Source organism: Salvia splendens, chromosome 16, assembly GCF_004379255.2.
Source record: "Salvia splendens isolate huo1 chromosome 16, SspV2, whole genome shotgun sequence".
Taxonomy (NCBI): Eukaryota; Viridiplantae; Streptophyta; class Magnoliopsida; order Lamiales; family Lamiaceae; genus Salvia; species Salvia splendens.
The window spans coordinates 1,428,083-1,444,594 of record NC_056047.1 but is presented as its reverse complement, the minus strand read 5'-3'; the positions used below and the strand labels follow the sequence as shown (position 1 = coordinate 1,444,594).

Sequence of the window (16,512 nt, the reverse complement as noted above, 5' to 3'; positions counted from 1 at the left end):
CTTCATGTCCTTGTCATGAAGAGGCTGAGAGTATTTATTGTAAGAGTATTTTTTTCTCTTATTTTTTTAATCTGTAATTTTCATTTCCTTTTCTACTCAAAAGCATTGATTGGAGTAAGATAATTGAGTCTACACGTGTCCATTGTAGCAGTTCTTCAATTCCTAAAAGCTTTTCCACACACATCTCTTTCTCTCTCCACCCCTCTCTCTCCTCTCAATCCCTCAAGCTTGAAGCTTAAAGGATGTGAACACATAAAAAAATTAAATCTGCATTATTGCTGAGCTAACCCTTGAGTCGTTTCTAGTCTTGGCATGTTTGTGATGCTTCACATCGATTCTTGGTAAGATTCCTTCATTTTTTCATCTTTTACTTCGATCCCAGGTGAAAAAAATTGGTTCTTGGATGTGATAGTTCAGCTCCTTTTGTTATTAATTTGTGGGTTTCCTGCTTTATGAAGTAATTGTTGTTAAAGATTGAATCTTGATTGTTTTTGGGGGGAAGTCAGAGATTTGTTTGATTATAATTGAGAGGCTGAAAATTGTTGCCTTAGATCCATGAAACCTGTATTCCATGTGGCAAAAAGTTAGCATCTTTGTGAGTGTTTTCTTGTGAATCTTGATGAGTTTGGTTTCCTTTTTCTTCCTATGTTGTTTCTCACGAGTTTCGTTTCCTGGATTCGGATAAGGGTTTGTTATTTGTCCTTTTCTGCATCTCTTGTGAATTACTACTATATAAGAGGGTTGTGATTTCTTGTTGAAGTGGAAGAATTTGATATCAGATTCTTGAAAAAAAACTTTGTGCTTTATATATCTGATTTATTTTTGTTTAGATCTCTGTTGTATGAAACTGTGATTAGTTTGTTCCGTTTCTTGGGAATCTGTTTTGTTGATTCATGTGGTGTTATTCTATTTTACCTTGTTTAGTTCTTTGTGAGGTGGGATATCAGCTTGTTAGCTCGCGAATTGTTACTTTTCAACCTCGTGATCTGGCTAATGCATGTCTCCGAAAGTCCTCAAGGTTCGATTAGAAGCTTGTGTAGCCTCAAGAGAGCTAATTGATGGACGAGATGTGTCCAACAATTGCAGTTACAGTTAGCTTAGGTAACCCCGTGTGCGAAAGTCACAAGGAGACTGCACGGCTCAAGCTAGAGACAGAGGCAGCAATGATGCTGGATGATATTTCTCGTTCTAGTTCGGATAACACGGAAAGCAGCAATGTTCCAGTAGTGCCCCGGGGAAGTGAGGCGAAACGTGATCTGTCACAGACGATGGCTGAAAATTATCAGTTCAGTAGTGATGTTCAGGAAAGTGAAGAAGACGAGGTTCTTTCAATCGGGGAAGGCCCTGACTTGAGTAGTGTGGAGTTGGTCCCCTTAGATTCTTGCTCGGATTTAACCGTGCCTTTAGATACCACACCGGAGTCCAGCTTACCCATTGCTGTCGAGATCGAGGGCGTTGATAACGGCCAGATAGTTGCAAAAGTCATCAGTGTGGAAGATAGAAACACTAAGCGGAGGTTATCTCACGATAACCTCACAGTAGCTACTACACAAGATGAAGAATGCTCGAGCGGGCCTACTATAAAGGCTTCAGTAGTTTCTCTCAAGTTATCCAGTGAAAAAAATCCTAGCAAAGGAGGGGTTAAGAGTGTCTACGAGTTGGATTGTCTGCCTCTTTGGGGTTCGGTTTCCATCATTGGACATAGGCCGGAGATGGAAGATGCTGTTGTAGCTGTTCCTCATTTCATGAAAATTCCCATCAAGATGTTCATCGGTGACTATAAGATAGGCGGGATAAGTCAAACTCTGACTCACCTCACCTCACACTTTTTTGGGGTATACGATGGTCATGGTGGATCTCAGGTCTGTGAGGCTTCTTTATGTCGTTTTTTTCTTTCTCGTCGCAGATGTCATGATATATTAATAAATAAATAGTCGGTTATAACGCAATTTTTCTCGTGTTATCATGTGAGCAGGTTTTTGTTTGTGTATATATTGGTATTTAATTTTTTTTTTTGCTTTATATATTATTTTTTTGGTTGGCTGCGCTCGTTTTACTATTATAAGCTTTTAGACCGTTGCATAAGAAATAGAAGCCGGATTGTTTAGTTATATTTGTAGAGATTGGGAGGTGAGTTTGTTGAGAAGACAGGTTACTTATTCTCCTTTTATCGATTCATTGCTAATAGCATCAGTTTTATAGGTTGCAAATTACTGTCGTGAGCGTCTCCATTTAGCTTTAAGAGACGAGATAATAAATGTCAAAGATAATCTGGTTAACGGGAGCAGCCAAGCCTCCCAAGATGCTCGACAAGTGCAATGGGAGAAGGTATTCAATAGTTGCTTTAAAGAGGTCGATGACGAGGTCAGTGGAAAGGTTAGCCGAGTCATACCCGTAGAAGATGCAATTGTGTCTAATTGCGCCTCTGAACCCGTTGCCCCTGAAACTGTTGGATCCACAGCGGTTGTTGCAGTTGTTTGTTCATCCCATATTATAGTTGCTAACTGTGGAGATTCGAGGGCTGTCCTTTACCGTGGTAAAGAGCCAATCGCACTCTCGGTTGATCATAAAGTAAGCTTTTATGTTTTTCTTGCACTTTGTCGTTTTCTCGGTCAAGTTTTGTTGGCCACCCTTGATTTGTTCGTTGCAATTTCACTTTTCAGCCAAATAGGGAGGATGAATATGCTAGAATCGAGGCGTCTGGTGGCAAGGTAATACAATGGAACGGACACCGTGTTTTTGGCGTTCTCGCGATGTCACGGTCTATTGGTACGTCACTTTCTATGAATGTTTCGTTACGTCTTCACTTATGTTTCTCGTGCGCGTGCTTATAGAAGTTATATTATATTCTTCATCAACGTATGCAAGATCCGGTCCAGAATTGCGGCGATTTTATGTTGTGAAATCGGTTTGAACTGTTTTTTGTTGTATTTAAGAGCATGGTCTATTGATTAAGTTGATTCTCGAAGATTTGATCGTAATTTATTATCCTAATCTCCGTACAACTCGACGTCGTTTTTGGAAGATAATCAAAATGTTCAAAGACTTCTTTGATTTCCTTTTACGTATTTCTGGAACACATAAAACTTCGTAAAAACTTCGTAAGAAAGTCTGACGTGTCAAGGTCTGGTTAGTCGAAACATATCGAGATCCGTTGGATGCCTTGAATATCAGGATTCAAGTCATCACCCGTCCAAGGGTATTATTGTCTCTCCACATTTTAAACCTCGTTTCGCCTCGTTTTATTGATTTTTTCGCTCGTGCAACAGGTGACCGATACTTGAAGCCATGGATCATACCGGAGCCCGAGGTCATGTTCGTCCCTCGTGCCAGGGAAGACGAGTGCCTCGTCCTAGCCAGCGACGGCCTATGGGATGTGATGACGAACGAGGAAGTATGCGACCTAGCACGGAAGCGGATCTTAATCTGGCACAAGAAGAACGGGACGAACCCCTCAGCAGACCGGGGCCAAGGAGTCGACCCTGCAGCACAAGCAGCAGCAGAGTACCTCTCGAACGTGGCCATGCACCGGGGGAGCAAGGACAACATATCGATAGTCGTCGTCGACCTCAAAGCCCAAAGGAAGTTCAAGAGCAAGTCTTGATCAAGCCATGGTTGGTACTTATGATATTAGGCTCATTATATACAACACAATATATATTACTATCTCATTATTACATAACTTGTCCATTTATTTTTCATATGGGCTTGAGTTGTTTATGAGAATATAGTGTATCAGTTTGTAACATAGATGCAATATGAGAAAAATGAGCTTTGTATGAATTTTTGGCTACGATCAAAATTCTATGTAAATCTTAATATATATGTCTGGCTTTATATGTGGGATTTTTCATAAATGTCTTATACTTTCAATAGTGGTAAATTTCATTTTTAAATGTCTTGTTAAATTATTTGAGAAAGTTTTAGCAAAGTGAAGATTTCATAAAAAATAAAGCAATTAACTATTTCTACCACATCAAATTATAATAATGATGCAACACATTGAACTTCTCAATTGTGAAAATTATCCATTGCTTTAAATAAGTAAAAAATAGAAGATAAAAATAAAATAAAAATCAGTTAAAACGGATCTCGTGACGTCAAAGTCATGTGCATAACGAGATGCCTGCACGTTTTCGTCGTCTCAATATAGAAAAATACTTAATAATAGAATAATATGCAATGTTTTAATTTAATGTTATTTAATTTATAGGCAGCTATTACTATATGTATGTTTGTATTTTTCAGAATATTTAAGTGGTAATGATAAAGCTATGGACCGTTGCAGCAAAAGACTACAGAAAATCGTCTTGTCTCTTTCAATCCTCTCTCATAATGTCTCATAATATCTTTATTAACAAAGTTGGATTATGATGAAACCTATATCAACTTTAAATGGTTTTATTAAATTGTATCCAAACAGCTAGAATTTATCAATTTTGTTCGAGATTTTTCAGTTTATCATGAAGTATCTCAACCTTTTTTGGTTTGTATTCTAATCAAGCATTTTCAGATATTTTTTTGTAAAAATAAATATTAAATATTTATATTCTAGTATACGATTACTCCATTTTTTTTGGAGAAAGCAATAGGTATCTTCCAACACATCATGCTCGATTTTACTTTGGAATGAAATTATGATACCCCTATTATAAATTGATATATAAGTTAAAATGGCAGAATTAGAATCGGTTAGTTGAAAAAATGAGATAGCTAGAATTTTATACTATCATTTTAAACTAATTTTTATTAAACGGAATTGAAGTCAGAATACTCAAATCATTTTAACAGGAATAGCTATTGATTTTAAAATTGATTTCTTTTTATATCTCCATAATCGAAAAGGTGAATAATATTTGTTCACAAATTATATAGCACTATTATTAAAAAAAATTTGTGTCAAATAGGGAAAATGAATATTTTTTAAAAAAAAGTGCCTCAATATATCTACGTGAATACTGAATACAGTACTACATTTTCTAAATGGAATTTGCTAGCTATTGTGTACAATCTATATCTCTAGTCAAGAAAGGAATATATCTAGTTACCTAGCTAAGATTTTTATTATTGTTTCTATAGTAGAGATCCTCATCTTGGTAAATTACACGTACACAATTTAATTTTCTACAATCTTCAACCCATAAAAAAAATTATGTAAAAAAAATTTAGATAACAAGGGTATGGGCAATAGCTGGCCAAAATTAGACATTTGCTATTTTTCAAGTGCTAAAAACTTTGATTTGAAGATTGCTTATGAATGATTTAATAATAATTGACTTTATTCACTTAAATCCAACGGAGATTGAGTATTAGGTGAAGCAATCATGTAGATAATTTTGACTATAGAGATAATTTAGTACAACTTCTTTCCAATTTTAAGATGAACTATTAAATTTATTTAGACCTTAGGTGTTAAATTAATAAACATTATCGAGAAATAGTATTTTTTTGTGACATTCTTTGAGCTGGATTAATAAATTATTGCATTGAATTGTTCAATAATTTAATGGTTTGTATATAATGTAAAAATCATTTGATACCATTAGAAAAACAAAATTCCGCGTATTGATTTTACAATCTTAACGCATGTTCACATTTGTTCACATTCGAATTGCCAAACAAAAACTATATGGTTAACTGATATTTAGTTTTGTGTCAATATATACGAATATAATTATGTGTATAATAATCAGTATAAAATGAAAAGCTATGCAATTGGAGTAAGAGATACTTATAATAATGTTGAGCAAGAGATAATTAATGTAAGACTAAAGTCCCAAAATGGTCCTTAACATATTGCGTTTTTTTGATTTTGGTCCAAAACATTATCTTTTGAATTATTCGGTCCCTCACATTTGAAATCGGATCACATTTGGTCCATTTTGGACGGTTCCGTCAAATATTTGACGGTTTTCTGATCCGTCACTAATCCGTCACAAAATCCGTCACTAATCCGTCACTAATCCTCGCTCCTTCTCCGGCACCGCCATCTCCGGATTGGTCCTGAACATATCTCATTTTATCATTTTGGTCCTAAACTTTATCTTTTGAATTTTTTGGTCCTTGACATTTCAAATCGGATCACAATTGGTCATCCGTCAACAATTCCGTTAATATTTAACGGTCAACGATTTTAATCACAATTTTGACCAACTTAAACAATTTTAAATTATTTAATCATCAAAATTTTTTAAAATAAAATCATAAATTATTTATTAGAAATAATTAAATAATTTTTAAATAATTAAATTATTTATTCCAACTTAAACAATTTTTAAATAACAAAATTATTTATGATTTTATTTAAAAAATAATTTTAATGATTAAATAATTAAAAATTATTTAAGTTGATCAAAATTGTGTTTATCATAAAAAAAATCATAAATTATTTATTCCAACTTAAACAATTTTTAAATAATTAAATTATTTATGATTTTATTTAAAAATAATAGTTTTGATGATTAAATAATTAAAAATTATTTAAGTTGGTCAAAATTGTGTTTATTATAAAAAAATCATAAATTATTTATTACAACTTAAACAATTTTTAAATAATTAAATTATTTATGATTTTATTTAAAAATAATAATTTTGATGATTAAATAATTAAAAATTATTTAAGTTGGTCAAATTGTGTTTATCATAAAAAAGTCATAAATTATTTATTACAACTTAAATAATTTTTAAATAATTAAATTATTTATGATTTTATTTAAAAATAATAATTTTGATGATTAAATAATTAAAAATTATTTAAGTTGGTCAAAATTGTGTTTATCCTAAAAAATAATAAATTATTTATTACAACTTAAACAATTTTTAAAAAATTAAATTATTTATAATTTTATTTAAAAATAATAATTTTGATGATTAAATAATTAAAAATTATTTAGGTTGGTCAAAATTGTGGTTATCATAAAAAAAATCATAAATTATTTATTACAACTTAAACAATTTTTAAATAATTTAATTATTTATTTATTTTATTTAAAAATAATAATTTTGATGATTAAATAATTAAAAATTCAAAAGATAAAGTTTAGGACCAAAATGATAAAATGAGATATGTTCAGGACCAATCCGGAGATGGCGGTGCCGGAGAAGGAGCGAAGGATTAGTGACGGATTTTGTGACGGATTACTGACGGATTAGTGACGGATCAGAAAACCGTCAAATATTTGACGGAACCGTCCAAAATGGACCAAATGTGATCCGATTTCAAATGTGAGGGACCGAATAATTCAAAAGATAATGTTTTGGACCAAAATAAAAAAAACGCAATATGTTAAGGACCATTTTGGGACTTTAGTCTTAATGTAATTGTAAATCTCAATATTTCAACTATATTAGCAATCAAATGAAAATTTGCTTTTGATACCTTTTATTCTGACTCTCATCTTATATTATCAGTTTCACTTTCATACATTTAAAATTACACACTTACCGCTCGAATCATCACTTCGCTACTTGACGACAAGACTTAAAGTGGACCACTAAATAAACATATCAAAAATCATCTCCCGTGTAAAAAATAATACTTCATCCGTCCACGATTAGGAATCTTATTTTCTGGACACATGTTTTAAAAATTATTATTAGGTTGAAAAAGATAATGAAATGTTGGTATCACTTTTACATATTTCTTCCCCTAGAAAGTTGTATTACCTCATTTTTTTTCCATTCTGGAATGTCTTCAAAAATTAGTTCATTTTTCATTTTTGAATTTTTTTCACTGCACATTAATGATGATGTGAGTTTCATTATTGGCCATAGTACTTCGAATCCTTTTTTCTCTTATTTACTAATTTCACTTAAAATGTTCATCACCTCTAAAGTTTCTATTTTTACGAGACAAAAAGAAAAAATATTAATTTTATAATAAATGTGAATAGAATGCATTGAAGAAAAATGACACTTTTATTGACAGAACGAATTGAAATATCAGTACAAAACTCATCTTTCGTATGGAATGAATATTTTTCTACAAATCAAAAGATCAAAACAAGATTTTTGCAACTACAGTATATCATAAAGTTGGGGCTGTCATTCTTACAATAACAGGCAATCACCCAACACGTTAAATGCCAGTTTGGATTCCAGAAACACTACACTTTATGCAATATATATCCTATTTCCAAAAAATAAAAATTACAGATTTCAAGAAAGTATTCCAATTCCAACCCCATAAATTTTTTATAAATAAACAATTCCCACTACTATTCCATTTTCATCCAAAAACCCATTTGCAAAAACATCCCCAAACCTACAAAAAGCAAAAGTTGCCAAACAAAACAACCACTTTCTTTCCACTAAAGCAAAAGCAACCCCAAAAAATGGAAGAAAATGGAGATGGTGGTGGGGAAGACCTCACCCCCTTTTGGGTCCAAAGCACCACCAATCTCCGCCGCTCCGACCGCCTCCGTCGCGGCGTCGCCGCCGTGCTCTTCAGCTCGGGGCTGGTGGTGTTCCTCCTCTTGGTAACAGCTGCTTTTTTCTTGGCTTTTGTAGTGCCCTCAACCATTTCTCTTAGTGCCAACATTTTTAAACCTAATAGTGTCAAGAAAAGCTGGGATTCTTTGAACATTGTTCTTGTTTTGGTTGCTGTAGTTTTTGGGTTTCTTAGTAGAAATAGAAATGAGGAGAGATCCCCATTGTTTGATGAGTTTCAGCCTTCTCCCATTAAAGAAAATCAATCCCAGAACTCAAATAATCAAGAAAAATCGAGTCTTTATGATTATCATCAGGAAAAATCGAGTCTTTATGAGTATCATCAAGAAAAATCGAATCTTTATGAGGAAAATAATTTGAATTTGAGAAGAAGCAGCAGTTCATATCCTGATCTGCGTGAATTCTCATCTTCTTCCACAAATTGGAGCTATGGGGATTATCAGAGGAGATTTTTCGATGATTTTAATGTCGATTCGAGCCGGAGCTCGGACGCGGCGGAGCTCCACCACCACCGCCGCCACCGGAGCTTGGAGCAAGTTGATTATCTGACTTCGCCGCCGCAGATTAAGACTGTTGTTGTTGATACATTGGTGTATAAACCCACTGCGGGTGGTGGAAAATTTCCAGCGGAATTGGCGGCGGCGCCGCCTGGGGAGGAGGAGGTTGCGGAGAGGGTGGTGGGTGATGGTGCGGCGGTGAGGGAGGGGAGATCGAGCAGGAGATTTTATAAAGATTCGAATTTGATGAATCCCGTCTCGGCGCCTCTGCCGCCGGTGGAGGAAGCTCCGCCGCCGGAATTTCAAGAAAGTGAGAAACGGAGCCGGGAAAGAGCGGCGCGGAAAAAGGAAAGGTCGAGTAGAAGGCAGGTTTATAAAGATGTGGAACCCACAAATCCAATTGCGACGCCACCGCCGCCACCACCACCTCCGGCGCCGCCGCAGCAGAAGAGCAGCAAGAGTGACAGAAGACGCGGCGGCGCGGCGGCGAATTCGACCAAAGTCTTCTTGAATTCTCTCTACAGCAAGAAGAAGAAGAAGCAGAGGCAAAAGAGCGTAGACAATGTGGATTCTCTCCTCCACGAAGCTCCTCCGCCGATGAGTTTCCAAATTCCATCGCCGTCGCCGCCTCCACCACCGCCTCCCCCGCCGCCGCAGCCGTCGGTCTTCCACACTCTGTTCTCATCCAAGAAGCCCAAAAGAAAAAGAACCATAACCGTCACAGTGGCCCCCCTCCCACCATCTCCACCACCAGAATCGCCGCCGCATGCGGCGGCGCGTGACCCATCATCCGCATCCCACGCGCCACCGCCGCCAACTCACAAACCACCGAAGCCTCTTAAGAAGAACAACTTCGACAGACTAGAAGAGGCCTCGAACAGCGGCGGAGAATCCCCTTTCCGCCGCATTCCGCCGCCTCCACCTCCGCCGCCGCCGTCGCTCTTGAAAACTCCGGCGTGGAGGTTTGTGGTGCAAGGCGACTACGTGAGGGTGAACAGCAGCAACAGCTCGAGGAGTGGCTCTCCGGACCTCGACGAAACGGACTCCGACGTCACGCCGTCGGCGGATGCCGGCGGCGGAGTGGCGGCGTTGTTCTGCCCGAGCCCAGATGTGGACACAAAAGCTGAGAGCTTCATCACTAATTTTAGGGCCAAATTGAAGCTTGAGAAGATCCATTCCATGAAGAAAAGAGATGTAGGCCCATCTACTCTTGGCCCGGGCCCGGGCCCAAATAAGATTTAGTGCTTTCTTTTAGTAGTAATAAAGATTTGATTTTTTTATTTATTCCAATTTTGGATTTGATATTTAAATATTGATGTAGAGTGGATGTTTTGATTGAGTGTGGGATTTTTTTGAGTAATCTCCTAAATGTTGAATCAAATCCAATTTCATTGTGTCTGGTACAATATTTTCATTTTAAAAATTGAATCTTTGGTCTTTTGCAAACAAAATTAAATCTTTGGTGTTTCCCTCGACCCTCATTTTCATTAAGTGTTGCCGCTTGTTTGGAACCACCGGTTTACGGGTCCACCCGGTTTCAAAGGAAATGGAACCGTAAACCTAAAAATCAGCGGTTCTGGATTTGGTTCAAAATTAGCAATTTTTGGCTGGTTTCATCGGTTCCCCAGTTTTTTGTCAGTGTTGCAAGTTTTGGAACTAGAACTGGACCGTTTAACCCGAAAATACAGTTATGATTCGACCGGGAATGCCAGTTTCGGTTTAGAAACCGCAAAGCCTAATCGGCTGTTATTGCTAACCAAGCATCCCAATTATCTTCAGTTTCTCCACTTTCTTCTACCCAATAGTTGTTGAACTAATAAAATAAGTGGAACATATTCCTTAAAATATAGTAGTAAGTAATATTCAAGATTACATAATCTTCATTCTTTTACAGCATCCTTGTTAAGTTGTACTGGAAATATAAATACTCCATTTTAAGTGGTAATTGGTAAACGATGGATATTACTATAACACATCATGATTAAAGAAATGGGGTACTATTTGGTAGCCAATTTCTCCACCAATGCTACAAGAAGTTGTGTTTCCTTCTTTATGTGTTCAACCCATCTTGCCTTGATCCTCACTTTTTCCAGACTTTGCTTCAGATTCAGTGCGATGGAGGGAAGAGCGTCGTCCCCACCGAAAAACGCCTCAGCTTCGTTCGCCATATCATCGCTGCAGAACTGGAGACACAACAAGTGTGCATGATCAGAAGAGTTCTTCCAAATATATACACGCACTTTGGCGTGGCTGCGTTGGTCACTTACCGGTGTGATAATGTCTCGTATGAAATGAGTAAGAAGCATCTCCGTTCCCCATCTTGTCACTATCAGATCCCAGTTTTCCTGCATAGATTGGGAAGCAAACACGATTAGTACTAATCATTCTTTTCTGACAGATTGAGTGTCGACATGCAGTGAGCTAGTCGAGTACCTTAAGCCACGTCCATGCTGTGGCGCGGCCTTCCCAGCTTAAGACCCGAAGAACATAGACTATATCTTGTTGAGGAACCTTAATAGGAGCAAAAGTGGAATATTAATATGATAAATGAAAGGGGAAAATGGGTTCTTGGTGGCGTTGCTTCTGATTGTCATACCTCATCCGTTAGCACGAAGTCGAGAACTTCTGAAATTATAGCTGGGTCAGGAGAAGAACCGATGCAGCCTGCAAATGACAAGAAGGTCATATATAGCCGGAAGTTGCACATATGAAGTTTCTAACTAGATCTTACGCAAAATCCGAGTCTTTTCTTGAATTGCATCGACTTCTTTGTACAGCTTTTGTAGCAACTTCAACCCAGTTTTATCTGCAACGCTCGTATTTCTCATCACTGCTATGTAAGCAGCCTGTAAACACGTTCGAGGTTAAAAAGAGAAACAGCGAATTGGGACAGAAATATTTGATGTTACCTTTCTGGTGTTAACTGGAAGTAATGGGGTGTTTTTATCCTGTAAGAATGCTCGGAGGCGATTTGTTGCTTCCTCTTTCGTCCGAGGATGATCGAGATGCGCTAATGCTGTCAAAACCTGCTCCCTTTTTAGTTCATCTAACTGGCTCTCACCCGGTACTGCATTCCAACCCAGTTTTCTGTACATGAAACCATCAATATTGTGAAACAACGCCAAATCGAATCACTACATATGTTCTTTAAGATTGATGTATCTCACTCTGCATGAGGTAGGAGGAGACTGATGAAGAATTTCTTTAAATTAGACTCCAAAGCTGGGATGGCATCTCTTATGATTCTTGAAGCACTGTAGCATATCTGTAACGAAGATATAACGTAACATTCCCATCGATGTCTTCAGTAATTTAAGAGAAAAAAAGGGAATATACATCGATGAGTCTTGTCAAAACAATGTATTCTAGATCCTTCCTGTATGTATCCATCAAGTGAAGCAAAGACGAGAACGGTGTAAAGCACGCCTCACATAGAGCAAACGCGTCGTCCAGAACTCCTTTGAAAGACGGTTGAATTGAATTAGCAAAGATTGAGTTATAAGAAATGATCATGAACAGAGATGTTTGAGAGTGCCACTAACCGAATTCGTCTGATGCTGATAAGCAATTGCTCGCTATAGCTTTCCGTAGTCGAGCTTCAAGACTTTCGTCGTATTTCACCCTATAGAAACCAGCTTGGTGGACATTAGTTTTTACCCACCAATTTTCCTCAACACTCTCTTGGTCTCCAATGTCCAACTGCCCATTTTTCGCTTCCAGAAGAAATTTCTTTTGGTTTTCGTATGAAGACACACATAGTGTCACCGGAACTATCCATTCAGCATCAGAATCCAATGCTGAAGACAAAAAATGGGTCTGAAACAGCAGAGAAGCATGAGGTTGGTTAACTGTTCCAGTTTTCATTGCAAAACAATGGCTTTTTCGACTTTTTTAGAAATCAAACCTGTTCAAATTTGCAAGAAGTACCCTTCAGCTTTACGGTTATAATAGGGTAGCCCTTTTGCTTTGTCCACATGTTCATGATTTTGTCGACTTCGACTCCTGAAGTTTCTGAGATAACCTTCCATAGATCTTCTGTCTTGGCATTGCTGAATCCGAACTTCTTCATGTACGAAGCCAATGACTTCTGCCTCACAAAAAGGCCAATCAAAGTCAGTAGTTGGTTCCCTTTTCTTGATCATACGTTTCAAACATGTAACCTTATCACCGTGTGAAAAATGGACGATAAAGCAACGCACCTGGAATATCTCGTCACCAAGAAAATTCTCTAACATCCTAATAACGGAGCACCCTTTTCTATAGCTTATGTCGTCAAAATATTCAAGAACTGCTCGAGCTTGAGGTATTTCGACCTGCAGTATAATATCTCAAGTTATTCAACAAGAACGACTACTCATAGAAGGCTTCACAGAATGTGACCTCAATTGGATGTGATTTTTCCAATGCATCCATTTGCAACCCGTCTTCCGTTTCTTGAAGAAATAGATTCCAAATGTTCCATTCAGGGAATAGTTTGTCAATAACCAAATAACTTACCTAATAGCATCAGCAATGGCAAAATTAGGAGAAAGGGAAAGCAACAAGCTTCATCTCTATAAAGGAAATCGGAAAATTACCCATGTAGCAAAGCCCTCATTGAGCCATAAATGAGTCCACCATTCCATTGTCACCAAGTTACCAAACCAGTGATGAGCAACTTCATGAGCCACGACAATTGTTTGCTGCCTCGTAGGAAAAATAAATACGAATAAACAGGAGATCATGTGTGTCATAGATACTAGACAGCATAAGAGAGCGAAAAAGTAGTTTCAAAAATATACTTCTCACATACCCTCTGTATGTTAGCTGCTGCGGAATGCAAAGCATCGAGAAGAAGCTCGCTCTCTCGGAATGTAATTAAACCATAATTCTCCATGGCTCCACCAGCAAACTCGGGAACTGCAACCATATCCAATTTTGGAAGTGGATAGGGTGTTGAGAAATACCTGTGGAAATCCCATCAAGTGGAAATCAGACAGTTCTGTTAATCTTGATTTGAAAGAAGACAGATTTTTATAATCACTTACATTTTGAAAAAATTGAGTGTCTTGATAGCAATATCTAGAGCAAACTTGCCCTTATCACTTTTACCTACCGGACAGTAGGACCTGACTTTGATTCCTGCAAGGACAGATGGGAGTTGATACACAGGACATAGAAAAACAGCGATGTATTCTTAATATTGCTTGATTGTTCGGATACCATCTTCTGTTGTGTCTTCAACAAAGTCGAACAAACCAACTACAACAGCCACTAAGTAAGTAGACATGAGTATCGACTCTTCAAAGTGGACCGTCTTGAGAAGCCCGTGGACTTTTTCCTCAGAAACCGGCATGTTAGACAATGCTGTCAATTCGGATGGAATGTTTTCCAACGTTATCTTGAAGGTGGCCTGCAGAGGTGGAGATCAAAACAAAAAAGACAACCAAAATGAACCAAAAACTGGATATAAAAGCATTCATTTTACACCAAAAAAGAAACTTTTACAATAACCAAAATTTCACTCATGTGGCAGCATTCACTGCGAAAATGATTTCAGTGTTTCAATCTATCAGCTCAAGACAAGAGATGGAGAATATTTCATCAGTTAACCTTGAGAGCAGGTTCATCCCAACACGGAAAACATCTACGCGCGTCTACTGCCTCAAATTGACTTGCAGCCATATTCTTCTTCTCTCCTTTATCAGAGTAAGTACTGCAAGTTATATATACTGCTAAGATCAGTATGCAACATTTTTACCTGTTTAGTTGGATCCAAGATCCATATGGTCTCATGACAACAACAAATAAGGATTCCTCATGAATTAGAAACATCGTTAAAAAAACACCACCTCTCAACTTTTGTAAGCCTTTCTCAAATGACCATAGACACAAAAGTATCTGATTTTATTTTCCCCACATTTTATAACTACAAATGATACACGGGAAAATTACCATCTGTACAGGCCTTTGAGGTGTTCATTTAGCACCCCGGAAAACTCAATCTCCAATAGGCCACATCCCACTTCCAATACTTCTTCAAACACCAAAACAAGAATCTCATCATCACTATCCACCACTATATCAGATGGAACATATTTCTGCAAGAAAGCAAATAAAGCAAGAGGAGGAATTCTTGATCATGCGAAAAACACAATGATCATACTCAATTGAAGTTTAGTCTCCCAACAAGATCAGGGAAAGATAAAAGTACAAAAAATCATAAACAATACTTGTTTCTGAGAGGTGGTGAAGGAGACTTGATGAACAGCGAGTTCGAGTGCGTTCAAGACCAGAAATTTCGTGGGATCATTAATGAAAGCATCAATAGCTACACGACCAGAAAAAGTGCAGGCAGAGAGATCCAGTTTTAGAGTTAGCTCATAACGTTTTGGTACTGCAAATTGTGGAAGTCTTGTTTGCCCTTTAAATTGCCGGATCGATTCCTCTTGAATTTCCATCTCAGAACTATCTGCTGCCAATTCTTTTGATTCCTTTCTTTATTTCTGAATGAAAATTTATCCTAGATAGGATGAACAACCACAATTAAGAAACTGTCAAGTGGATAATACTATAATGTTTGAAGACTTGCTTTTTGTATCTTTCTTTGTGTTGTGTATGAATTAACTGATTTTAAATGAGTGGATTAGCTGTAGTGGCTGGCTAGATATTCCATCAGTGTGAAAATATCCATTAGTTAAACAAATCAAGAGCTATAGAATTGCAAGCTCATGAGCCAATAAAAAATTATCATTTAACAAAATAATCTAAACACCATAAGTCAAACACACGGGCTTCTGAAAAGGGGCTAACGAAAGCTAAGTTTAAGCTAATAAATAAAACAAAATAAAAATACTCTAATTTCCTATCAAATGAACTTCAGCCAAATTCTTCCAGACCTTTAATTGATTCAATTGATTCTACTGAGGATGTAGTTAAACCTTGGTTCAGAAGAGAAGGGGAAATTGTAAAGAATGATAAATAACATAGTGAACTGGAATTTCAAGAACAATAATCTCACCATAACTGTTGGTGTTTGTGTTCTGGTTGATTGGCGCTGTGAGGCAGAAAATGAGCAGCTCGAAAATTTACATTCATGAATTGTATGGTTTTTCTCTTCAACAAGATGGAGTTGAAAGTGTAATCCATTGCTTTCACTTGTTCGACGAAATGCGCCGAAGACCTTCAAATTATAATTATCGGTTTTGCACACTCTTGCGAAGTTATCATGATCCAAGACCTTTCACTTTGTTTACTATGTATATTGATTGAAATTTGTGATTTGCAAGTCATTAATTATTAAAATTGTCAATCTCGATAAATAAATTTGCAACATGGATTATCAAACTCATACCATGAACTAATAAACTTTAATTTAAAATAATTAAAGAATATAATGAATCTTAATTATTAATTAATGAATTCTAACTACAGATTAATAAATTTTAGCCATCAATTTGGAAATTTTAAGTTAATTGTGATTAAGCGTGCTTCAGCATAGCTTGATACTACTTATTTTGATGAGTTTATTATCTTGATCACACAAAAATAAATTAAAAAAATAGATGGGCCGAATTCAATTAATTTG

The 16,512-nt window shown here is 36.7% G+C and overlaps 3 protein-coding genes across 3 annotated transcripts; 2 read left to right on the top strand and 1 right to left on the bottom strand.

Annotated features, from left to right (window-relative positions):
* Positions 1-137: 137 nt before the first annotated feature.
* Positions 138-3,837, top strand: LOC121771858 (protein phosphatase 2C 16-like). Its single transcript, XM_042168748.1, has 5 exons — positions 138-341; positions 925-1,862; positions 2,203-2,571; positions 2,664-2,769; positions 3,270-3,837. Exons 2-5 carry the CDS (start codon positions 1,059-1,061, stop codon positions 3,602-3,604), a joined length of 1,614 nt encoding a protein of 537 aa, XP_042024682.1. The 5' UTR covers positions 138-341; positions 925-1,058; the 3' UTR covers positions 3,605-3,837.
* Positions 3,838-8,333: 4,496 nt separating this feature from the next.
* On the top strand, positions 8,334-10,187 carry LOC121771891 (myb-related transcription factor, partner of profilin-like). Its single transcript, XM_042168785.1, has one exon. The coding sequence runs from the start codon at positions 8,334-8,336 to the stop codon at positions 10,185-10,187; it is 1,854 nt and encodes a 617-aa protein (XP_042024719.1).
* A 580-nt stretch (positions 10,188-10,767) lies between these two features.
* Positions 10,768-16,141, bottom strand: LOC121769899 (aminopeptidase M1-like). Its single transcript, XM_042166677.1, has 20 exons — positions 15,946-16,141; positions 15,158-15,447; positions 14,880-15,025; positions 14,538-14,640; positions 14,148-14,337; positions 13,973-14,066; positions 13,738-13,891; positions 13,523-13,627; positions 13,326-13,442; positions 13,145-13,258; positions 12,850-13,032; positions 12,488-12,761; positions 12,282-12,403; positions 12,113-12,210; positions 11,855-12,032; positions 11,677-11,791; positions 11,542-11,609; positions 11,379-11,456; positions 11,213-11,290; positions 10,768-11,128 (listed from the first exon to the last, which is right to left on the bottom strand). Exons 2-20 carry the CDS (start codon positions 15,383-15,385, stop codon positions 10,943-10,945), a joined length of 2,631 nt encoding a protein of 876 aa, XP_042022611.1. The 5' UTR covers positions 15,386-15,447; positions 15,946-16,141; the 3' UTR covers positions 10,768-10,942.
* Between the last annotated feature and the right edge of the window lie 371 nt (positions 16,142-16,512).